The sequence below is a fragment of the Saccopteryx leptura genome, chromosome X, assembly GCF_036850995.1.
Source record: "Saccopteryx leptura isolate mSacLep1 chromosome X, mSacLep1_pri_phased_curated, whole genome shotgun sequence".
NCBI lineage: Eukaryota > Metazoa > Chordata > Mammalia > Chiroptera > Emballonuridae > Saccopteryx > Saccopteryx leptura.
In genome coordinates this window covers 45,737,685-45,761,655 of record NC_089516.1, presented here as the reverse complement: position 1 = coordinate 45,761,655, position 23,971 = coordinate 45,737,685, and the positions used below count along the sequence as shown (strand labels likewise).

Sequence of the window (23,971 nt, the reverse complement as noted above, 5' to 3'; positions counted from 1 at the left end):
CATGAATTTTGAAACAAGCCTTTCTCCATGGTTTTCATGTCAGCATAAATAAAACCAACTGACTTTTTCAGCCTAGGTGAAACGAGGAAACCCATGGGTAGGAGAAAAGGCTGAAATGTGCCCCGTACTACAATGAAGAAAATAAAGTCAAATACAGTAAAAACTGTCAAATGAAATTCAGCCCCTCTATTCTTTTTAATTAATTTGTACAGGAGGAAAAAATTGATTGAACAAGAATTAAAATAAATTTCTGTTTAACAAGAACTGAGGATAAAGACTAGGTGTTTACTATTTTCAATCAATTCCTGGCAACATCAGCGGAACTCATCTATCTACCCTGGGCCTACGTGGACAGAACAGAATCAAAGCAACAAAGCATGAAACAATAGAATAATTTATAAACTCACAAAATTAGGGGCACCCTAACCTCGTCCCAAACTTGGGATGCTCGACATTTGTTTGGGGGAACTTGAGAGTGATTCTAGACCCATACTGTCTAACAGGACTTTCTGCAATGATGGCAGTATTCTAGGTCCATGCTGTCCACTGTAGTAGCCACTAGTTACATGTGGCCACTGAGCACTAGAAATGTGGCTAATATGACTGAGGAAATGCATTTTAAATATCATTTATTTTTACTGAATTAAGAATAAATTTAAATAGCCACATGTGGCTAGAGGCTATTGAATTGGACACTGAAGATTCTAGAAAGTACTAATTCCAGCCACATCTCTCTAGCATAACTCTTGACTTGAATAAAAAAATTGATAACTGTCTCCTACCTTCTGCCTTCTCAATAACACCCAAGATACTTTTTGAGATCCTGCAGGGACACAATCTCAAGCACCACAAATATGAAAGAAAACTTTGCTTGAATTGATTACTTAGACAGTGGAGAGATTCCCCACTTCATCAGTATAGCAAATAAAATTTAAAACCCTTTGAAAGCTCTTTTTTACAGATAAATGTTATCTTATAAACATAAAAGGAATGACAGAATTAGAAAATCACCATTTTCCACTCGTAGTGTAATAACTGCTTCAAGCAAGGGTCATCAGTAGATGATTTACCAATGGGTAAAAGGTTGTTGTAAATCTGGCTATACATGATGTCAAAGGATCACTCTACAGATTACTTTTTAGTTAAAAAGGGAAAATGGTACCTTTACAGTCCCAGCAGTGGTCGGCAAACTCATTAGTCAACAGAACCAAATATCAACAGTACAACGATTGAAATTTCTTTTGAGAGCCAAATTTTTTAAACTTAAACTATATAGGTAGGTACATTCCTTATCGAGGTAGCGCCCACACGCGGTATTTTGTGGAAGAGCCACACTCAAGGGGCCAAAGAGCCACATGCCAACCAGGGCAAGGGAGACCTGGGGTCTAAAGTGATCAAATTTAGCATCACTAATACAGGTCAGCCTGGCAATATGCACCACATGGTAAGATGCAACAAAAAATATATATCATCACTTTTATAGTTTTTAAAAAAATGATTATCTCTAGTCATGAGGACAATAAATCATAAAATTTCAGATTGTGGGTGCTCTCCCTCCTGGAAGCATGACCATACTTTCCCCTTCCCCCTCTTCTTTCTCTTTCTCCATCTTCTTTCTCCACAGGTGTACATCTCCTAAACTCTAAGGGTCCTCACCAGACTTGCAAGCAGTGGAGCCATGGGCAGCGGCAACTCTTCCCAGGCTATCCCCCTGAACTTGTCTCCAACGCCCCTTTTCTCTGACTTCCCAGTGATCCAAAGCAGCCCCACCTTTACTCTCTTGTTGCTTTTTCTATCCTAAATCCTTCCTTGTTTCACTGTTCCCAGCTTTAATAAACATGCTCTCAAACTTTAAAAAAAAAATCAGATTGTGGGACATTCTATTATAAATGAAATCGTCCTGAATACTTAAAAAAAAAAATTCAGTGTCATAAGAGACCAAAGGGGAGAGCATGAGGATTGTTCTAGACTAAAAGGGATTAAAGAGACATGACAACAAAGTAAATTTCAATTAGATCCTGGATCCAGTGTGTGTGTGTGTGTGTGTGTGTGTGTGTGTGTGTGTGTGTGTGTGTGTGTAAAATTCACGTTACTTTTCCTCGGGTGTGATAAAGATTTTGTGATCATGTAGGAGACTGAATTCCTAGGAGATACATGCTGAAGTATTTAGGGGTAGAAAGTCATGATATCTGCAATGTACTATGAAGTACTACTCTTAAATGGTTGAGAGAAAGTGAAAATGACCCAAAAATATGATAAAATGCTAACAATTAGCATATCCAGGTTAGAAATTGGGTATTCATTGATCCATTTTATCAACTTTTTTACAGATTAAAAAATTTTCACAATATAAGGAGAACACTATTTAATTATATCCTTGGTGAAAATGTTTCATAAACACATCAGTATATTTTCTTGTCCCTCTAATCTACTAAAATTGATGATTCAGGATCTTGTATTATTTCAGGGTCTGAAAACCACAAATTATGAATATTCATGGACATGGGTGCTTTAATAGGTATGTAAATAGGTCAATATAGATCCTAGTAATCATGTGGTTTTCTTTTCCAGATAAGTCCTGGAACATTTTGTTGAGATCTTCCTAAAAGTGAAGGGTAAGAAGAAAAATGCTAGTTAATTGAAACATATAGTTAACCAAATTCAAACCAATTCAACAATCTTCTGATCTAATTTTATCTGTCCCCAGGAAATCAGTTCTAAGGGCAGTCCTACCCACCACCCTCTTTCCTTGCTTTTACCTCCTTCTGACATGGAAGTTGTAACCCTTGCTGTAGCCACTTGCTATCAACTCCCTGTCTGAGATGCAGTCCAAACTCTTGACAGCACAGAGCCTAAAAGGACCTCCTTTTAGGAGAGGCAGAGGAACGTGGGAGGACCTCTTGAAGTGCCTTGGAAGCCCTTGCTACTGGTATAAGTGCTAACAGGAGATTTCTGAGGAAGAAAACAAAGACTTGATTCCCAGACTGCTACTGTTTTTTAAATAACAGAAGAAAACAGACCAGGGGCCATGAGATTCAAATGGTGTTCTGTAATTTCTTTCCTCACTGAAAGCTGTTTACTTTAGAACAATTTAGTAATTACTTCTCTGGCAGGGTTGAGGGTCCCTTGGACCAACCCCCAAGGATAACACTGGATCATTACAAAGTGCCTCACCCTTCTATCAGACCTCAAAACCAACCTGGTCTCTAGAGACAGGAGGTTAAGCAATGGGTCAGGGTATTGGGTGGTGTTCTGGACAGCAAGAAAGACCAGGTACAGTATTTTAAGTATAATGCCTTAGAAAACTTGAGGGTTCCCAGACTTCCTGAAATTCTTAGTTTCAGGCAACTGTCTACAGTATATCTTTCTCTTATGATCTGCTGTAATGCTTTTAACCTAAAATTTATAAATCTGCAACTCTGTGTGCAGTTTTACTATATCATATTTTAGGATTCCCCTGATACATGAGGGTTGAGCTCATTATAGCTCAACGCAATAGTCTTTTCTTCTGGAATAAACTGAATTATCCTTGTTTTCATTAAGAATGAGACAAATGTGGAAATCCCATACCAAATTAGAAAATAAAGCAATAAAATGGATGTGCTCATTCTGAAATGATTAAATTTAAAATGATTAATTTCCCTTCTCATATAATATGCACATTCTGATTAACTGCCATATAAAATATAAAATTTCAGAAATTTTAGAACTTCTAAAATTTAGAATTTCATAACTATCTACTTTAATCAGCAGGGTTGGTTTTTTTGTTTTGTTTTGTTTTGTTTTAACAGCTGAGGTCCTAAATAATCTGAGGAATATTAGACACACACCTTCATACAAAACCTTGAATAACAGGTCAGAATATGAATTCTCTTATGTCCCAAGTGTAATAATTTGCACTTTGCCTGAAGGATCTTCTTTCTTAAAAGTGGAATATTTCAAAGGAGAGAATTTCTTGTGCTACTTAATCAGTTTTTAAAGTGAGGTCTCCAAAAATGAATGTGTGTATTTTAAGCAGTAGAAAAAAGTTCAAACCCAGGAAAGTTATATGCTTTAATTAATTGTATGTGTGTCATTACAGTATACATCCAGGGCCTAGTGATATCCCAAGATCCATGTACCATGACAGGTATAGCTGTTTTCATCACTGTGCTCAAAGACTGAAATACTTTCACCATGCCAAGAACAGAGTTCAAGCCTAATTTGCATTTGTATTATTGATCAGCACCCAAAACCAGATCAGGAAGAAAGCATGTTGGTTAAAGATACAGAAAGGAAAGGACATTCAAGTCTTTATTCTGATTTCCCAACATCACTATCCTTAAGCATAATCAAATTAAAATTTTGGATGTACACTGAGAAACAAATTGCATTCGAAGAGCCTTTAATTATCTTCTGGTTTTAAAATACCTATTTTTTGTATATTCTGATTTACCGTGATAATGTATAAGTATACAAAAACATAATTAAAAAACTAAAACAGTACTTAATTAAGATGATGTGAGCCATATTCCAATCATGGCTGAAACAAAATTCTAGTTCTCTTTGAGTTAGAAGCCTTGTTTACTAGAAATTAGCAGAAGTTTGTGGGGAAGTATTGTGGCTGTGCAAATATGCTGCTCTTAACACTAAGCTCAGTTGCACAAGGAGACATTCACCAGCACTGTCCAAAATGTAGGGTAAAGGGACAGAATCTCAGAAACACTAATATATCAACCAGCTCAGAGAAAGGGTGGAAAAATGACTAGACTTGACCTGACCTGTTTTCCCTTTGCTATAAGAGATAGGAGATTGGCACACACAGGAAGAAAGAAAGAAGAAACAAATGGCATAAAGAGAAACATCTCAGGTTAGAAAGAGGAGAAAAGCCAGGCCCAATTAATTTGTTTCTGAGGATGCCCTTGCGTCACCTGAAATACAGCCAGCGGTGTTCATTCTGGTCCTCTTCCAAGGGCTCCTCAACGCCAACTCTGGGCAGCAGAAGAAGGGAATGTGAGTGTGACAGGGACAAGAGAGGAGCCAGGAGCTTTGGACACACGACCTGGATCACGTTCATCAAAGAATAGACTGTCTCACTTTAAACATAATTCCATACCCTTTCTTAAACTATCTGTACTCTCTAAAACTCAGAGAGGCAGAGAGATAACTAAATTTACATTAAAGCAACAATGTTAGGAGCCAGGTCAAATAAGGATTAATTGGGAATGAAGATCAACCTCTCAAAATATAATGAAATGAAATCAGAGAAATAAATATAACTCATAAGAAATGAATTTACACATTTTTTCAGGAATTCATCTGTTTCATAAAGACACATCCATACAACACTAGAAAACAAGGTTGTTATTAAGCACACATTTAAAGTGTTTATACTTTTTAACACATATTTGACAGAAAGAGCAAAAAGCACTATATTATTGAAAACAGCAACACTACTTAAGAAAACAAAGATGGCCTCTTTTTCTAGACAAGTATATTACATTGTATACGAGGTCAACCTGAAGTTCAGGAACCCAACTTCAGCTATTCTCTTCACCTTGTAACCTTAGAGCTGACATGTTCCAGTTTTACCTTAATAATTGCTGGGCTATTCAGAACACATTTGGACTTCATAATTATATGAAGAACAGGGTTCTACAAACTTGAAACTATTGATATTTTGAGCGCTGGCTTCTAACCATATGATAGCAGTAAGCATCCACCCACCGTAATATAACTAGAAATGTCTCCAGATACTGCCAAATGTTCCTGGGGGGTGGGGACTGTCCTCAGTTGGGTATCACTACATTAAATGATGTATTCTCAAAAGGGACTAATACTGTCCCCATAGGTGTGAAAATTGGTTCTCGTAGGCCCAACATTTTTTTTAGATATTACAATGGTTTGTAGCCTAGTACATAAACAAATATATAGTAGCTCTCTGGTATTGAAATTTCCTTAAAAAAATAAGCGTGGAATTAAAATTGGGGAAAATATTTTTAAAGGCTCCTTGGGGGAGGCAATAATGAAAAAAAGGTTGAGAAACACTGTGCCAGACATGCCCAAATTCTCATGCTAATATCCCCTGAAATATGCAAGTGAGAAGGTGATGCTTCTTAAAGTGGTACTTTTAGTCACACATTCAGACTGTGACTTATCCAGACTATATCTTTGTCTAATATTAAAAATTATAACAAATTCCAGAAAAATGAGCTAGAATCCATTAATGTAAGATTCACTAGTAATAATAGTGATCGCAGCAGTAGTGATACTATGAGTAATAATAATAGTTAAAATATACTGTTTACCATTTGCCAGATGGTAGATTTAATGAAAAAATTCTTTATCCCATTTATTAATCATCACATTTTATCCTCACACTATTGTCATTCCCATTTAACCAGTGAGGAAACTGGGAGTTACCGAGGGTAAGTAAGTTGCCCAAGGTCACAAAAATAGAATACGGTGGAACCAAGATTTTAACTGAGTCGCTTAACAGAGCCCCAGCTCTTCACTTTCTAGGATACTGCCTCTGATTATAAGGTGTCATCTTGAAACTCTTTAAAAATATCCAGTTACAAATGTTATTACATAAAGAGCTCAGGGTTTCTTCCAGCCTTTATTACTTAAGTTATCTTACAAAGAGCTTTATCAAAAATCCTCAGTCTAACAGGATTATACAAAGCAGAGTATCCTAATTTGTCCTTCACTGACTGTATTAATATATTCTTGGATAGGAAGGTTACCTGTTCATTTGGCTGCCTGGTTGTGCACCAATCCACCCACCATTTCACGTGTGTGTCACTTAAGCTCGGGGCTCCAAGAGGACAGTCACCATGCTGCCAAAATGCACTCAGGACATATACAAGGCTTATCTGATGAGATAATCCTGTAATCACTTTTTTTTCCCATTGATTTGAGAGAGAGAGAGAAAGGGGAAGGAGATACAGAGAGAATCATCCACTCACTGTTCCACTTAGTTGTGTACTCATTGGTTGGTTTTCATATGTGCCCTGATCAGAGATCGAACCTTGACGTTGGCATGCCAGGATGATACCCTATCCACCAAGCAACCCGGCCTGGGCCTTGCTGATCATTTTTTTTAACTGACAAAACTTTGTCCTTTGTGAATAACAACACTTGTTCAAGAGACTAAGAATAATATTGTATAGTTCTGTGCATTAACAAAAAACAATATGAGCATTTTGCCACCATGTTTTAAAAATCAATAGCAAAATACCAATTTGAAAGGATAAGTCAGATTTCTGTAAATCAGGGACCTGTCTTTGGATTTGTGGTTATAATCATTTTCATTTTATACACAGACTAAAAATTAGCCATGGTTAAAAATCATAGCTAACTCCTAATTATTTATGGTGGAACTCTGAGTTTTACCCTGGGCTTCTGAACCCTGAGCGGGGCCACTGTCAGCAGCCTGGAGAAGTAAGAAACAAACAGGTATTGATCTTACTGAGGTCACAGACGTCAAAACACTGTGCTGAATTTCAGGGGGTTTCTGAATCAATTCAGAATAAAGAACATGATTTATATAAATGATTTGCGGCCATTATGTAACACACTAAGCCACAAGCCAGAAAAAGCAATCGGTTTCATTACCTAATTTTAGAGGGAATTTCTTTTGGTGTAATTTCTTTAAATGTCGATTTCTATACTTACACACACACACACACACACACACACACACACACACACACACATATGGAAAGCACAGTGAACTGACATCTTATATATTTTTCACCAATGACAAACTTTGTTTCTTTATATTGTCTGGCTAGAGCTGTACAGAAAGAAGGAAATAAAAATAGGAGCAGAAATTCATGAAATTGAAAACAAAAACAATATAGAAAATTCATGAAATAAAAGCCAGTTCTTTGAAAAGATTAATAAAATTGACAAACCTCTAGCAAGACAAAGAAAAAAAAAAGAGAGAAGATACAAATTAGCAATATCAGGAATTACCAATTACCTATATCAGTGATATGAGGTAATATAGCACTGTAGATCTCATAGACATCCAAAGGATAATAAAATAATGCTATGGACAACATAAACATGACAACTTAGATGAAACAGACCAATCTCACAAACTACAATAACTTGCCCAATATGAAATAGATAATCATAATAGCCATATAAACTATTAAAGATATTGGCTTCATGATTAAAAACCCCTGAAAAAGAAGTCTCCAGGACCACATGATTGTAGTGGAGAATTCCAAGAAAAAAGTTCAAGAAGAATCAACACCACTTCTACACAATCTCCTCCAGAAAACAGAAGAGTAGGGAACATGTCCCAACTTAATTTGTGATGCTAATTACCCTAAAACCAAAAACAGACACAGGCAATATGATTAAAGAACACTATAGACCAATATCAATCATGAAAATCCTTAAGAAAATATTAGCTAATAGAATTCAGCACTATGTATAAAATTTATACACCATAACCAAGTGGGGATTATTTTAGGGAAGTGAGGCTGGTTTGATACTTAAAAATTAATCAATGTAACCTACCATATTAACAAGTTAAACAAGAAAAATAATATGATCATATCAATTTATACAGAAAAAGCATTTGATAAAATTCAACATCTGTTCGTAATTTTTAAAAATCTCAGAGAACTAGCAATAGATAGAAATTTATTCAACTTGATGACAAACATCTACAAAAACTTTACAGATAATATCATATTTATTTGTGAAAGACAAAGCAGTTCCCTCTTAAGATCAGGAACAAGGCAATGATATCCACTCACATCATTGTTATTCAAAATAGTACTGAAACTATTAGCTGGAGCAATAAATCAACAAAAGAAAATGTAAGGCACACCGGTTGGAAAAGAGAAATAAACCTGTCTCTATTTGGTAATGGCATGATGCTCTACATAGAAAATCCCAAAGGATCTAAAAAAAAAAATCCTCCTAGAACTAAGTGATCTTGGTTAAGGTCACAGGATATCAGATCAACACACAAAAACCAGTATATTTCTATATCTTAGCAATGAACACATGGAAACTGAAATTAAAGATAGAATAACCTTTACAATTGCTCAAAAAAGAAATACTTAGGTATAAATCTAACAAGACATCTATAGGCATTGTATACTGAAAACTATAAAATAGTGAAGAAAGAAATAAAAGAAGATCTAAGTAAATAGAGAAAAATGTCATGTTCTTAATAGATCCAAAGACTCAACAGAGTAAAGATGTCAATTCTTCCCAAATTGATATTCAGGTTTAACACAATTCCTATCAAATCCCAGCAAGATTTTAAAAAAGACATACATAAGCTTATTGTAAAATGTATATGGAAGGGAACTGGAGTAGCTATGACAGTTTTAAAAAATAATAAAGTGGAGGCCCTGGCCAGCTAGCACAGTGGTAGAGCGTCATCCCGGCATGTGGAAGTCCCGGGTTCACTTCCTGGCCAGGGCACACAGGAGAAACGACCATCTGCTTCTCCCCTCTTTCCCTTTCTCTTTCTCTCTGTCTCTCTCTTCCCCTCCCGCAGCCAAGGCTCCATTGGAGCAAAGTTGGCCCGGGCACTGGGGACAGCTTCATGGCCTCCTCCTCAGGCGCTAGAATGCTTCTGGTTGCAACAGAGCAATGCACCAGATGGGCAGAGCATCGCCCCCTGGTGGGCATGCCGGGTGGATCCTGGTCGGGCACATGCAGGAGTCTGTCTCTGCCTCCCTGCTTCTCACTTCAGAAAAATACAAAAAAAAATAATAATAATAAAGTGGAAGGACTTGTTCTACCTAATGTTAAGGCTTCTTATAGAACTATAGTTATCAGGATAATGTGGTACTGGTGAAAGGATGGACACATGAATCAACAGAACAGAACAGAATGCATACAGCCAACTGATTTTTTGGCAAAGGAACAACAGTCATTCAATAGGGTGAGGATAGCCTTTTTAACAAATTGTGTTGACAACTGGATAGCCACAGTCAAATAAAATAAAATGAAACCTCAATAGAAACCTCACTTCTTATATAAAAATTAAATCAAGATGGATCACAGAATTAAAATGTAAAGCATAAAACTAAACACTTTCCAAAGATAACACGGAAAGAAATCTTGGAGACCAAGGGCTTGATAAAGTGTCCTTAGATATGACATCAAAAGCACAACCTATTAAGAGAAAAAATAATAAACCGTACTTAATCAAAATTAACTTTTGCTCTATGACAGATACTTTCTTTAAATTTTTTTTGTTTGTTTTTAATTTAATTGTGTTTACATAGATTCTAGGGTCACCCCGAATGTGCCCCCCCTCCCCCATATTTCTCTCAACATCTTTTACTTTTTAACGTTTTTATTGAATTTATTGGCTAACATAATTATACAGGTATCAGGGGCCCAACTGACAGACACTTTTAAAAGGATGAAAAGACAAGCTACAGACTAGGAGAAAATATTTGCAATCACACATCTGACAAAAGACTAGTATCTAGAATAAATAAAGAACCCTAAAAACTCAATTAATAAAACAATCCAATTAGAAAATGAATAAAAGACTTAAACAGATATTTTAGCATAAAAGATGTATGAATGGCAAATAAGCACACAAAGAGATGTTCAACATTATTAGCCATGACAGAACTACAAATTAAGGCCAGAATGAGGTATCCCACACACCTATTAGAACAGCTAAACTGAAAAAAAAAAATGTAATAACACCAAATGCTGGCAAGGATATAGAGAAATAAATCTCTCATACACACAGTCATGTACATAGTCATTTCTAACCCCTTGCATTCTAAGTGCTATCTATGTGTTACATTAATATTTTCATTAAAATCCAATAATTATGTTATATTCATACATGTACAGCTTGTGTGTCTCAAGGAAATCTGCCCACGCTCTCAGCTTTGGGTAAGACTGTTTTAATAGCACACTTTTTGAAAAGGGTTATGAGAAGTGCAAAATGTCTTAAGTCAACTCTACTCTCAGTGGAAAATTATTTGATCCTGTATATGTTGATAAAGCAAAAAAGGACTTATAGAACAGCACTAAAAACAAACACAATTCAATCAAGCTCTGATCATCCAGGGTACCTACTGGGTGACCAAATAGGAGCAGGACGTAATGTCAGAGGTCACTGAATGCAAATATTCTCAACTGTATGCAAGGTAAACCTTCTTTCTTGTTCTTACTCTGCTACACAGAACAAAGATGGTACCATTCTATGTCCCAAATTTCAAGCCAAGAATCTATAAATTTTTTTCTTTGGGTTTATATTACCACAGAAGAATTGTTTCCCTTAATATAACTCTTAAGATTCATGCCAAGAAATTTAAATTCTAATCATCCCAAATTTTACAAAATAAAAAAGACCCTAACACAGCAAGCCTTCTTAGAAGCAGTACCACACAGTAGTAGTTCAGAGTGTGGACTCTGTGGCAAGACTGCCTGGATTCATATCTCAACTTGTCTATTTAAAGCTTTGTGATCTGGCCTGGCCAGTGGGCTCAGTGGTAGAGCACTGGCCCAGTGTGTGGATGTCCCAGGTTCTATTTCCAGTCAGGGTACCCCTTCACTTCTCCTTTTCTATCACTTTTTTTCTCTCTCTTCTCCTCCCACAGCCATGGTTCGATTGGTTTGAATGCATTGGCCGCAGGAACTGAGGATGGCTTCATGGAGCCTCCACCTCAGGCGCTAAAAATAGCTCAGTTGCGAGCATGGCCCCAGATGGGCAGAGCATTGGCCAGAGATGGGATTTGCCAGGTTGATCCCACTCAGAGCGCATGAGGAAGTCTGTCTCTCTCTCCCCTCTTCTCACTTGGAAAAGAAGGATAATAATAATAATAATAATAATAATAATAATAATAAAGCTTTGTGATCTTGGGTAAGTTATTATTCTGTGCCTCAGTTTCCCCAACTCTCAAATGAAGATAATAGTGGTAGCTCCCTTATAAAAATGTTATGAGAATTACCTTAATATACATGTGACACCTTAAACCAGTGGTCCCCAACCTCCGGGCCACGGACTGGTACCGGTCCATGGGCCATTTGGTACCAGTCCACAGAGAAAGAATAAATAACTTACATTGTTTCCGTTTTATTTATATTTAAGTCTGAACGATGTTTTATTTTTAAAAAATGACCAGATTCCCTCTGTTACATCCGTCTACAACTCACTCTTGATGCTTGTCTCGGTCACATGATACATTTATCTGTCCCACCCTAAAGGCTGGTCTGTGAAAATATTTTCTGACATTAAACCAGTCCGTGGCCCAAAAAAGGTTGGGGACCACTGCCTTAAACACCACATGCAGCAGAAGTGTTAGCTATAATATGACTGTCACTAATAAGCTCCACAAAGATTCTGCAGACCAACCCATTCTGAGACCAAGACATGCTAGCCCAGAAATGGTAGAGCTGGCAGTGGCCAAACCCAGGAATCCTTGCCTATCATCGATATAAAATCCCTGATGGGGGAGACTATTCTCACAAATCCCAGTTTTCTCTTTGACTCCAAGGAGGACTGTGAGATCTTTGTTCATTTTCCCTTCTCTAAGGTAGGTATACTTTGCAGCTGTCAGTCCCATGTGTTCTACATTCTAGAGAAGGAAGTATATACTGTACACACTAAAAGCCAGCAGAAAATGAAAACATTGCCACCTTGTGGCTTTTCAGAGAATTCTTTACTCCTCTCTACTACCCACCCTCTGCAGACCCAAAACTGAGGCAGGTGGCAAGAGAACCTCCGATGATGCAGCCTGCTCACTTAGAGCTAAAGGTCACCTGGGGAAAATCTGACAATGCGCTTTTATTTACCATTGAGAGAAACTGAAGCCTAAAGACATGAGGGGCTTGCATTAAACCAGACCCAGAGTTGGGCTGCAGGTCTCTTGACTCATTTCAAAGTCCGTTGTAACATAGGGCGTTGGAACTCACATGCCCAGTTGGGAATTTAAATGCTCTTTAAAAACATCGAACTCAGATCAGTGCCCCTTCGTTCTGACACAGCTGTAAAACCACAAGTAGGGGACATCTGTGAGGCTGCAACAAATGAGGGTTATGCAGGAAATGTCACCTCTTTTGTACACTCAAGCAAGAAGAGACACAGCAGTTTCCTCCTAAAACAAAACTCTAATTGTGAAAAACAAAACTTGATTGAAAATACCAGACAGCACCAACAGCTATGTCTATTCTCTCTCCTGCAGCTTTAAGACTTTTTGGATTTTTGCCCTTAAGTCACGGCTCTAGAAAAGTATTTGTAATCCCTTGTTTCCGTACAAACAAAATTTTAATGACATTTTTTTCCTCCCAGAAAATTCAATACTCTGAATTTTTATTGTTTTCTTTTTTTGTTGTTGTTTTTGCTTTAACCTCTCCCAAAAATAAAATAAAAAACTATAAAACACTTCCATGCATAGTGATATAGACAGAAAACTGGCCTTGGTTTCAAACCAACCTTATATTAAGCCATGACAACATGGGTGTTGTGCCTCCACCAACGATCCAGACAGTGAAGAAGACGATGAGGAGGGTGGTTGTGAACATCATCTGGCGAGCATAGGATGCCGTGTCTCGGATGGCCAGTGCAAACGCCATTGCTCCCCTGAGGCCTGCAGGGATCAAAGAGGAAGATCTCCTGGTTATAGGGACAAATGACAATGTGTCCTCAAATCCACTGCTGCCTCTCAGGGCTCATAAACTGTATCCACTTATGCTTCCTGAGTCAAGTAGTTTTATTCAGAAAGAAGAACCTTAAAGGAATATAATTTTCTCCTATTTGAAGTTTTCTTTAGTAAAATGTCCAAATGCAGTGATAAAAAAAACATTGCACTACTTTGTACAGCACATTATAACACTCCTATTGCTAAAATTCTCCTACTAGTAATATGAAATAAAAAGAAATATAAATAAGAAATCATTTAAGCTCTCCAAGTCTGTGATCCAAGTATGACCCATGAACTACATACTCATTATAAACTTAAGAAACAGGCTAGACATGAATATGTCAAATGCAATTTGTGGTTCGTGTATTATGAACTGCAAAACGGCTCAGCATTTCCTCTGCACAGAAGGGTAAGAACATAACCTGATCTATATCAGGGGTTGGCAACTTTTTCTGTAAAAGGTGACATATTAAACATTTTACATTTTGTGGGCCATGAGGAAGAATCAAGGCTATTATGTAGGTACTTATATATATATAAAAAAAAAAGAAAACAAATTTTCACAAAATTTGATTGACAAAAACCAAGACTATAGTAATAACAATGAGTATAATTTGTTGTGATACAGGTCTACCATTGAAAAAAGAATTCTCAGGCAGGGGTGCTTATTCGGGTCTTAAAGTTAGTGTTTCCAATCATCAAATAGATTATAAATATTCATCTGTAAAATCCATGCTGAGCCCTCAGGGTATATGAACACAGGCAGTACTCACATTTGGCCCAGGCACCATATTTTGCTAACCCTAATGAATGTAATGTTTATCTTTCTAAGCTCTTTTGTTCCTTCTCTATACCATGTCCATAATTTGTTCCATAGGAAAGACTGAATCCATGGTCTTTAATACATATCTAGCATAAATTCCTACTCCCCATGAACAAGATTGTGTGTATATTAAATGAGAATGAAATTTATGCCCACTATATGTCTGGATATTTTCCCACCTTTCCCAGTAATTTCATAGTTAATCTGAGAACTTCACTACAATTTACTAAAGCATGACTCAGAAATGTTACATTAAAAAACAAAGTAAAGTTAATGCTTTCTACTAATCTGTCCTAATGAAATATTTGCATATATCTAGATTACCCTATAAGCCAGTTATGGTATTGATCAGTAAATCAATATTTAAGCCTCTAAAGAGATGTTTAAAGAAGAAAATTTGGGGGTCAGAAAGAGACAACATCTCTTTATTAGGTAAACATTGTAAGCAATATAAAAGTGAAACCTTAGGTAGATTATGGCCTTGAAAAATAAGTTCTCCCAGCAGAAAATTATTTTTATAAGGACACCTTTAAACAGCACTATGTACTTCTCAGTCTTTTACTACAAAAGATAATGAACATATTTTAAATTTATTTAGGTGACTGAGTTATATTCAATCCGCCTCCCTCCTTTCAACCACCACCTTCCAAATATGTGAGGAGGTTTTTGTCCCTGTCCGCAGAAACCGCTAACATTTCCCAGCTGCTCCTAAGAAAACCCCAAACTGGCGCTGCACTGGAGCTGCTCTGTGGTAGAGCTAGGCTCCAGCAGCGGTCCTCAAAGTGCAGTCCTCAAACCTGCACCAGCAGAGAACATGAAATGCAAATTCTCAAGGCCACCTTGTACCCTCTTCTTTAACCAGGTGATTCCAATGCATCCTAAAGGTTCACACTATTTGACATACAATTCCCCTTTCCAGCCTCACCCTCTTTCTGCATTACCCCTGCTGCCTTTCCCTGAAAAAGCCACATGGGGCAATGTTTCCCTGTCTGTCCAACCTGCTGCCTTCTGAAATCTGTTTCTTACAAGTCCAGTTCAAAGGTTACCCTTTGTAAAGAAGGCCCTGACCCCTCTTCTCCTCTGCATTTAGTCTATACTTCTTTTGTGCAATTCACCCCGCTCTCTTCAGAGAAAGCACTTTGTACACCTGTCTGCCCCCAGTAGACAGTGAGCTCCTTGAAGCAAGCTGGTTGCTCTATCTCCACAACCTAGAACTGTGGCTTATAAAGAAAGAATGCTCAATAAACATTTGTTAGCCTGAAAGGAAATCATTATGGCAGGCTGTACGTGTAAAGGCAGATGCAAATGAATACTAGACAGAGACCGCTTTGCTGAACAGTGCCAGTTGGTTTAGTTTCAGTATGACTCTCTGAGGCCCCCAAGAATGGCTGCGTGGCAGTAAAGGGCAGCTACTTCCTTTGCCTCTTGTACAGCCTCTCCTTATTCCCCACATGGGACAGAAGTACCTTTAAGGGTCACAGTAGCCTTTTGCATAACAATTTCCTCCCTCTGATCTGCAGATATGCTCTAACTTGGGTTAGACGCTTACCACCCTTTATGCACCATCTACTCATGCCGATTGTTTCTTCCTTCCTCTATCTCCACATATTTCTTTATTGTCCTTTATCCCCTCAGTGGCTTTCTCCATACTTCCTAGCATTATAGTGGGGAGGGGGCACTTGGGAGACAATGTAAATCAGCAGAACTAGCATAGCTGTTATTTTCCAGTTTGTAGTTCATCTTTCTTACAAGTGTATTTTATCTCTTTTGCTCCATAGAATGTTAGACCTAGGAGGGATCTCAACTAATTAGCTCAATTTCATTATTTTACAAGAGAGGATACTGCAGCTGGGGGGGGGGTGTTGAGTGACATGGCCCAGGTTCTTTCTCATTAAAGACCTACTTTACTTCTAAGTATAAATCTGGAGCCCTTCTTAAAGATTTAAAGTTATGAACAATCTATACTGCTCAAAAACATTAGGGGATATTTTAGAGCAGGCATCCCCAAACTACGGCCCGCAGGCCACATGTGGCCCCTTAAGGCCATTTATCCAGCCCCCGCCACACTTCCAGAAGGGGCACCTCTTTCATTGGTGGTCAGTGAGAGGAGCACTGTATGTGGCGGCCCTCCAACCATCTGAGGGACAGTGAACTGGCCCCTTGTGTAAAAAGTTTGGGGACCCCTGTTTTAGAGCTTCATATTCATTTTGAAATATCCCCTAATTTTTATGAGTAGTATACTAGAGAACAATTAAGCACTTTCAATATGTACCTCTAGACCCCCTAGGTGGCAGACATGAAGTAAAGATGCAAATATTTTAGGGGAGAATGCTCACATTCGGTAGCAGAGTTTGCAAAATCAATATTAAGTCAGTTTACCACATATATCTATCTACTCAGTACTGCAGGACATACAAAAGAACAATAAAGTTGAATTTTCCTCTTTTTATGAACCTTTTTGGTACTTTAATCAGACTAACACTGCCTGCTGAATAACAATCATTTTCTTTACATTTATATTGTTTTACCTGAAAACATCATCATGTGTTGAAAATTCCAGCCAATCTTATGCCTTCTGCCCAAGTTGAGGAAGAAGGAGAGTGGGTAGACATGTGCAGCTCTGCCCAGGAAAATGGCAACCTGAGCAGCAGGAGAAGGTTAAGGGCCGAACACATTTCCAGAATGCCACTGTCACACAACGTCTGGTGGAACAGAGGATTTCAGGAATGCTATGACAGCTCATGATCAGGAGAGTTGCACAGAGAAGCCAGGCTTTCTATTTTCCCTTTAAACAGGTCTCAACAATAAGTGGTATTCAATTGACCAATTTTCCCAACCTCCTGGCCCATAGAGGTCACCTCTAGCCCATTAAATGCACTGTTGTAAATTTCTGATTTAATAAAACTGGTATGACTCATCCAAACTATCTTAAAATGAGTCAAGACATAAGCTAAGGTACCATAGCAGGAGTGAAGAGCTGAACGAGCAAAGAGTGCATTGAGGTCTTTCAGAAGAAAAACCACAAGAAAAAAAAATTATTAACCCCTGAATCAATTTATGAACAGAAAGTTTTCTGGGTAAGCTCATAAGCTTCAGTTGGAAATAAACACCAGGGGCTTGAATGACCAGTAAGATTCTATAAATCAGAGGTAGGAAAACTTAAAGTATTCAGAATACTGAGAACTGGGACAACTTCTCTAACTAAGCAGTTAAAATGTCATTCAGAGATATAAGAAATGAAAAACAAAGAGTATGGAAAAGGAACTTACTGTGGAAACCAAAGAATTCAGGGAAACTAGTCATTTGTCATTTGCTGAATTTAGAACACAGCCCAACAGAGGCACACACTGCCCTGGTCACAGAAGGAAAGCACCGTGGGAGCCAGAGGAACAGGGAGCTTCCGCTTCTGCAAAGCACCAGCTGCTAGAGCTGCAGGTGTTTCAGACAGAAGCAAGGGCAGAACTACCCTCTGCTTTTTCCAGGATAAAGCACTGTCTAAATTTTTTTCTTTTATCTTTTTGTTGTTGTTGTTGTTGTTTTGCTTTTAACAAAAGGAAACAGGTAGTGCTTATAAAGCGCATTCTAGCCCAGAAGCCGTGCAGAAGTCCTCTCTGGTCAGCAGCCTTCAGAATTCACAGGGGAACCAGCTGGCCCTCATCCAGGCTCCTCATCTGTAAACAAGGGCTGTGCTCTCACTATCTCTCACAGGATGCTGTGCTAGGAATGCAAATCAAAATGACATGCCAAGTCTTTCCTAATCAAGAATAAAAACACTGATCCCTCAGACTTTTAGCTGTTTGTTAAGTGTATCAATCCAATAAAATGAGCCCCAGTTGAAGCAGATAACCCTCTATGTGGAAGGATTCCAGCATGGCATTAGACCACTGTCATTATCTAGCTGCTTGGTGAGTGTCACTTATTTCTGCACAAGAAATGAAAAATGCTCTTCTTTTTTTTTTTTTTCCAGCATCCCAAGATCTAAGGACACTCATGAGGCCTCGCAAAAAGCAAAAGTGAATGCCCAGCAATAGAGAACTCCTGCTTAGGGTTTTTGAAAACCAGGCTGAGATGGATTGCTACAGTTCCAATCCTCAGGAAAGTTCACTTTAATGAAAGCAGTAGGATCTGAGGTCAAGTGAACAAAACCCTCAGCTATTAATCTACTGCTAGGTACTCACATCCCTCCTCACTTGAGAGAAACCAACCTTCAAAACTGTGTTTCTCTTCTGAAAACAACTACATTCCCAGTGGGACTAAATCAAGGAATCAAGTGTTTTTCCATTTGATCTTTTCTTCCTCTCTCTTTTCTTTTTCTGGGGGGGGAAAAAGAGTCTTTTCTACCATGATATGTTCAACTTGGGTGAAAGCATGCTTCTTGGCTGCAAGCCTCCCTGGGCAGTCAGGAAGGGCTGCCCACACCAGTACGCAGGCAACAGCCACAGTAACAGAACGTTCAGGTATTCTAAATAGGGAACATCCTGAATTGGCATTCAGGCAGCAATGAAATAAAACTAATTATGGGGACTGACATGATTGCCTACCCTTAAATCTGTTAAGAGGGGCTCTTTACAAAACAAACTGCCACCTGCCAAGCACCAGAGTAACAGAAAGACCATCTTACATGGAAAATGCAGAAAGGACAACCTCAGAATCAATGCCAGTCCTTTAAATCAAATGCATTTACCTTTAGGAACCACTTAAGCCTTCTTTTTCTTATCATAAAAACACCATGAACTCACGCTGGCTCAGTCACCCACCGCAAACAGAAGTATTATTACTATAACTTCCTCAGCAATGGCCACCTCTCTGCATAGAAAATAGTGGTACCGAAAAAGGATACAAAAGCTCCAATGATGAATACAGGGCTGAAGACGTGCTTCTGGAAGGTAAACAGCGCCAGGCCCATGTAGGAGAAGATGAAGTTCTCTGCCAGGAAGTGTAACACCTCAAACAGCTGCACGGAAATGGAAAAGGAAACAGTAAACCCTGCAGGTCCCCTCACCTTGTAGTCACAGGTAACTCATGAGGACCCAGGGCTCTTGCTCACCTGCTTCGTTCTACTTCTTGATTCTACTGACAGATTGTTATAGGTGTAATGAGCTTGCGTGATTCCACAGAAAAGGACAGCTACAACACCTGACATGAGAGTTAAAAAATCAATGGAATAAAAAACAGCAGGAAAAGTCCCTGGTAAAACAAAAAGTTAAGATAGGCAACCCCAGCATATCCAAATCCCTGAATATGTTTGTTTCCTATTACTGAAAGCTCCCCCTGCCCCCACCACTTCATCTCAAGCTTGCTTTCTCCCAAACCTGCCTTCCTTCAAACCCAAGGTTCCTGACCTTCTCCCTTACTCATTTTAATGGTCTTCTCCCCCATTCTTTAAATTCCTACTTAATTACCATATCTGTATTGCACATTTAGCATTCAAAGAGACTGTGAGGGTCTGTCATACACTTTTTGTCCTATTCCTCTCTGTACTTAGAATGAGTGAGTTTAATTTCAAATCAATGCTTTACATTTTTAGCATGGTCTAAGGATTCAGACAAAATGGACCCAGACTACTATTCCACTTACCCACATCTTGACGATCTATATTTCCGGTTTATGTTAACCAATTTGTTGTACAAGACAATTGATACACCTGGGACTTTGCCTATATATTTACAGACAATTGTCAAGTTTTAAGGAAGTGCAGTGGAGCATTTTATAATGCTGTACATAAAGATAGGTTGCAATATTTTTAAAGATGATAAAAAGGATTCCCTAACTACATGGATTATGTATAGTAATTTTATTATTTAAGTTTTCTAATGAAAAAATTCAGTGATTGGTTTTCTGTTGGTTTTTGTTTTTTTGTTTTGTTTTTTTTTTTTCATTTTTCCGAAGCTGGAAACGGGGAGGCAGTCAGACAGACTCCCGCATGCGCCCGACCGGGATCCACCCAGCATGCCCACCAGGGGGCAATGTTCTGCCCCTCTGGGGCTTTGCTCTGCTGCATCCAGAGCCATTCTAGCGCCTGAGGCAGAGGCCACAGAGCCATCCCCAGCGCCTGGGCCATCTTTGCTTCAATGGAGCCTCAGCTGCGGGAGGCGGAGAGAGAGACAGAGAGGAAGGAGAGGGGGAGGGGTGGAGAAGCAGATGAGTGCTTCTCCTGTGTGCCATGGCTGGGAATTGAACCCGGGACTCCTGCACGCCAGGCCGACGCTCTACCGCTGAGCCAACCGGCCAGAGCTCTGTTGGTTTTTGTAATGAGAAAATGTGAGGAACTAAAACCACATGACCACTTACACTAATAATATATTAAACTGGCACCATAAAATCATGGTATTGAAAAAAATGATTAGCCTGACCAGGTGGTGGTGCAGTGGATAAAGCATCAACCTGGGATGCTGAAGACCCAGGTTGGAAACCCCAAGGTCACTGGCTTGAGCACAGGCTCACCAGCTTGAGTGTGGGATCATGGACATGATGGGCTTGAGCCCAAAGGTTGCTGGCTTGAACCCAGGTTGCTGGCTTGAGCAAGGGGTCACAGGCTCAGTTGGAGCCCCCCCTCTAGTCAAGGCACATATGATAAAGCAATCAATGAACAACTAAGGTGCTGCAACTAAAAGTTGATGCTTCTCATCTCTCTCCCTCCTTGTCTGTCCCTCTCTCTCACATACACACACTCTCTCATTCACTACAAAAAAAAGAAAAGAAAAAGAAAAACAGTGATTAAAGAGACCAGAAACAAAACAAGGAATAACTGTGTTCTCATCTGATTAGATATAAAATTACCTTTAAAAGGATACATATTTTGCTTATTACTGCTACTGTTTGTAAACTAACATAGCAATCTAAGGGAGGATACAAATAAGATGTTAATATGTTCAGTAACCTTTGCAGCTAAACATATACCGAGAGTTAGAATGAATACTCAAAGACATAACTGAGTTTGAAACAATAAACTTTTTATCTTTAAAAATATGTAGCTTTGGGAGCCCTGGCTGGGTAGCTCAGTTGATTAGAGCACTGTCCCATATACTAAGATTGTGGCTTCAATCCCCAGTCACTCCACATACAAGAATCAACCAATGAATACATAAATAAGTAGAATGACAACTCTCTCTCTCTCTCTCTCTCTCTCTCTCTCTCTCTCTTTCTCTCTTTGTCTCTCCCCCCATACTTCCTTCTCTCTCTAAAATCAATCAATTAAAAAGATTTGTAGCTTTTGGAAACTAAATTATTCATAAGCAATCTACCACATAGACGCTTGGTAAGTAGTTAATCAACTTCATGCTGCTGCTATATAAGAATTCTTCCCTGCCCTCAAGCTCCCACAGTCCCTGACACAGTAAGGAGAAGGGTGGTCCAAGTGTAAAGAAAACTCACCTGTAAAGCCACAGGCTTCTGCCAAGAGGAACGTGCTCCAGGACATCAGGAAGAAAAGTGCTGTCTCCAGTAGCGGGAAGCAGTGCAGCTTGGTAAACTTGGTCACGTCAGCTCCTGTCAAGGAACTCACCTCCAGGAACAAGTATTCAAGTCACCAAGAACTCCATTCTATTGGCCGAAGATCCCCTGCCTAAGGGCCATCCTTTCCCTTCAGCTCTTCTTTTGGGGTCCCAAAGGTGTTGCTTACTTTTTAAAGTTATAAAAACTAAGCTTTCCAGGAAAATAAAGGTTAACAAGAGCTGGGAAAGGGGTGGGAGATATTGTCTAATGAGTACACAGTTTCTGTTTGAAATAATGAAAAAATTCTGGAAATTGATAATGGAAGTAGTTACACAACATGTGGTTGTACTTAATGACACCGAAATGTACACTTAAAAATAGTTGGAAGGGCAATTTTTATGTTATATACATTTTAGCACAATTTTTAAAAATGAATAATGTCAAAAAACATCTAATATATACTTCGAAAGGGTGAATTGCACTTTATGTGAATGTTGACCTAAACAGGTTTTTTTTTTTAAATTAAGGTTTGTAAAGAAAGTGGAAATGGCTTTTGTGCTCCTTGCAATGCCCATAGTTCTGAAAGACACAGTCTTGGCCGGAGGTGTGACTGTCAGTTTAGTTCTGACAGTGCTGGGAATGCCTAGGGCTGGCCTGGGAAGAGGGCACTGTGAGACCTTGATCTCTGTGGGCCACTGCAGCCTGACTCCAAAACAGGTGCCTAATGAAGGCATAAGAAAGAAAGAAATGTGCAACTCCAGGGGCAACTACAAGGTGTGGGTATAACCTTTTGGGGGCCAGAGATTTCCCTCCTAACACTGCCATTCCACGGTGGGCCAGCATGGAACCATCTCATGGGTGGCTTCATTGAGCAGTATAAGTCTCCAGGACATAAAAAGGGACTCTGAAGAAAGCAGTATCAATCTTTGTTGTCAGATATGGTAGCCACTAGCCACACATGGCCACTGAACACTTAAAATGTGGCTAGTCTGAATTGAAATGTGCTGTAAGAGCAAAATCCACAGCATATTTCAAAGATCTGGTACAAAAATCGATTGTATAAAATCTCATTAATAATTTGTATAAGTTTTGTTAATTTGTATGTGATTGCAGGCTGAAATGTGGCTCACGTCTGTGGCTCGCACTACATTTGAATTGGAGAGCAGGGATCTAAATGCCACTGAAAGAAATTTGATGAAGGACTCAGCACAGCTGTGGAGGGGCTGTCTGCTCATTTCACACTGTAAATGTGAAATGTTTGTTGGTTGGTTGGTTGGCTAGTTAGTTGGCTTTAAACTAAATATTGTGCAACCTACTTAAGGAAGACCACCTCTCAGTAATTCCTACTGATGCTTCCCAGCTAGTTATGGCTACATTAGCCCTCTATGAGCCAGAAGAGCTGAAAGTAGCAGCAATTGAAGCTAAAGTATTTCCCAGCCTGCTTCCCCCTGGCCTCCTGTGAGGTGGTCCCTGATTCCTAGACTCTTTCTGGTTTTTCAACTCTTTTCATCCTCCTAAACCTAATGCTTCTCCTTAGCTCCCATCTCCAACTGGTTCATAGAAGGGAGAGAAAAATGCAAACCTGAGGACAAAGATAAGCCTAAAGCTATGCCCCAAACATTTTCTCAGAATCTTAGCGAGGCAGTTGACTGTCATGTTTTGCCAAAGGGCTATTTTGGAGCCCCCAAATCCCAGTGGAACAATAGATTTAAGATTCATTTCTGAAAGGAAGAATCGGCAACTTTCTTTTTTCCATTGTAATGTCACATAATCACATCCAGGCAGGGGCAGAAACTACCAAAAGGATATTAGAGCAGTCACAACACCAGTCACAGCTCCCATGGTAAAAGAGCCACTGAATATACCTAGGAAAATGCCAACTGACTTAAAAAAGGCAGCAGCATCAAAGGCATGAGTGTTCAGCCCTGCAGGCTGGTAGGCAACAATAGACCTGGAATTTAAAAAGAAGAGAAAGTTTTAAAAGACTGTGCTGGTTTTACACCCTGGTACCAAAAACTATCAACAAACATAGGTATCTAGGCCCTGGCTGGTTGGCTCAATGGTAGAGAGTCGGCCTGGCATG

The 23,971-nt window shown here is 38.9% G+C and overlaps 2 protein-coding genes across 3 annotated transcripts in view; one reads left to right on the top strand and one right to left on the bottom strand.

Annotated features, from left to right (window-relative positions):
• CHST7 (carbohydrate sulfotransferase 7) overlaps positions 1–18,718 on the top strand; it is a 79,517-nt gene extending 60,799 nt beyond the window's left edge. Inside the window, exon 2 of the mRNA XM_066357511.1 lies at positions 18,422–18,718. The gene's annotated coding sequence lies outside the window, so the exon portion shown is untranslated. The remainder of the gene's footprint in view (positions 1–18,421) is intronic.
• Positions 1–23,971, bottom strand: part of SLC9A7 (solute carrier family 9 member A7) — a 177,049-nt gene that overhangs the window by 28,131 nt on the left and 124,947 nt on the right. Inside the window, exons 7-13 of one of the 2 annotated variants that reach the window (XM_066357512.1) lie at positions 23,713–23,839; positions 21,829–21,958; positions 19,502–19,590; positions 19,295–19,408; positions 16,983–17,094; positions 13,424–13,577; positions 4,911–4,970 (exon numbers count right to left, since the gene is read on the bottom strand). In XM_066357512.1, the coding sequence (XP_066213609.1) occupies positions 4,911–4,970; positions 13,424–13,577; positions 16,983–17,094; positions 19,295–19,408; positions 19,502–19,590; positions 21,829–21,958; positions 23,713–23,839 (786 nt within the window). Of the gene's footprint in view, positions 1–4,910; positions 4,971–13,423; positions 13,578–16,982; positions 17,095–19,294; positions 19,409–19,501; positions 19,591–21,828; positions 21,959–23,697; positions 23,840–23,971 lie in introns of both variants that reach the window. The other variant, XM_066357513.1, reaches the window with a different exon arrangement.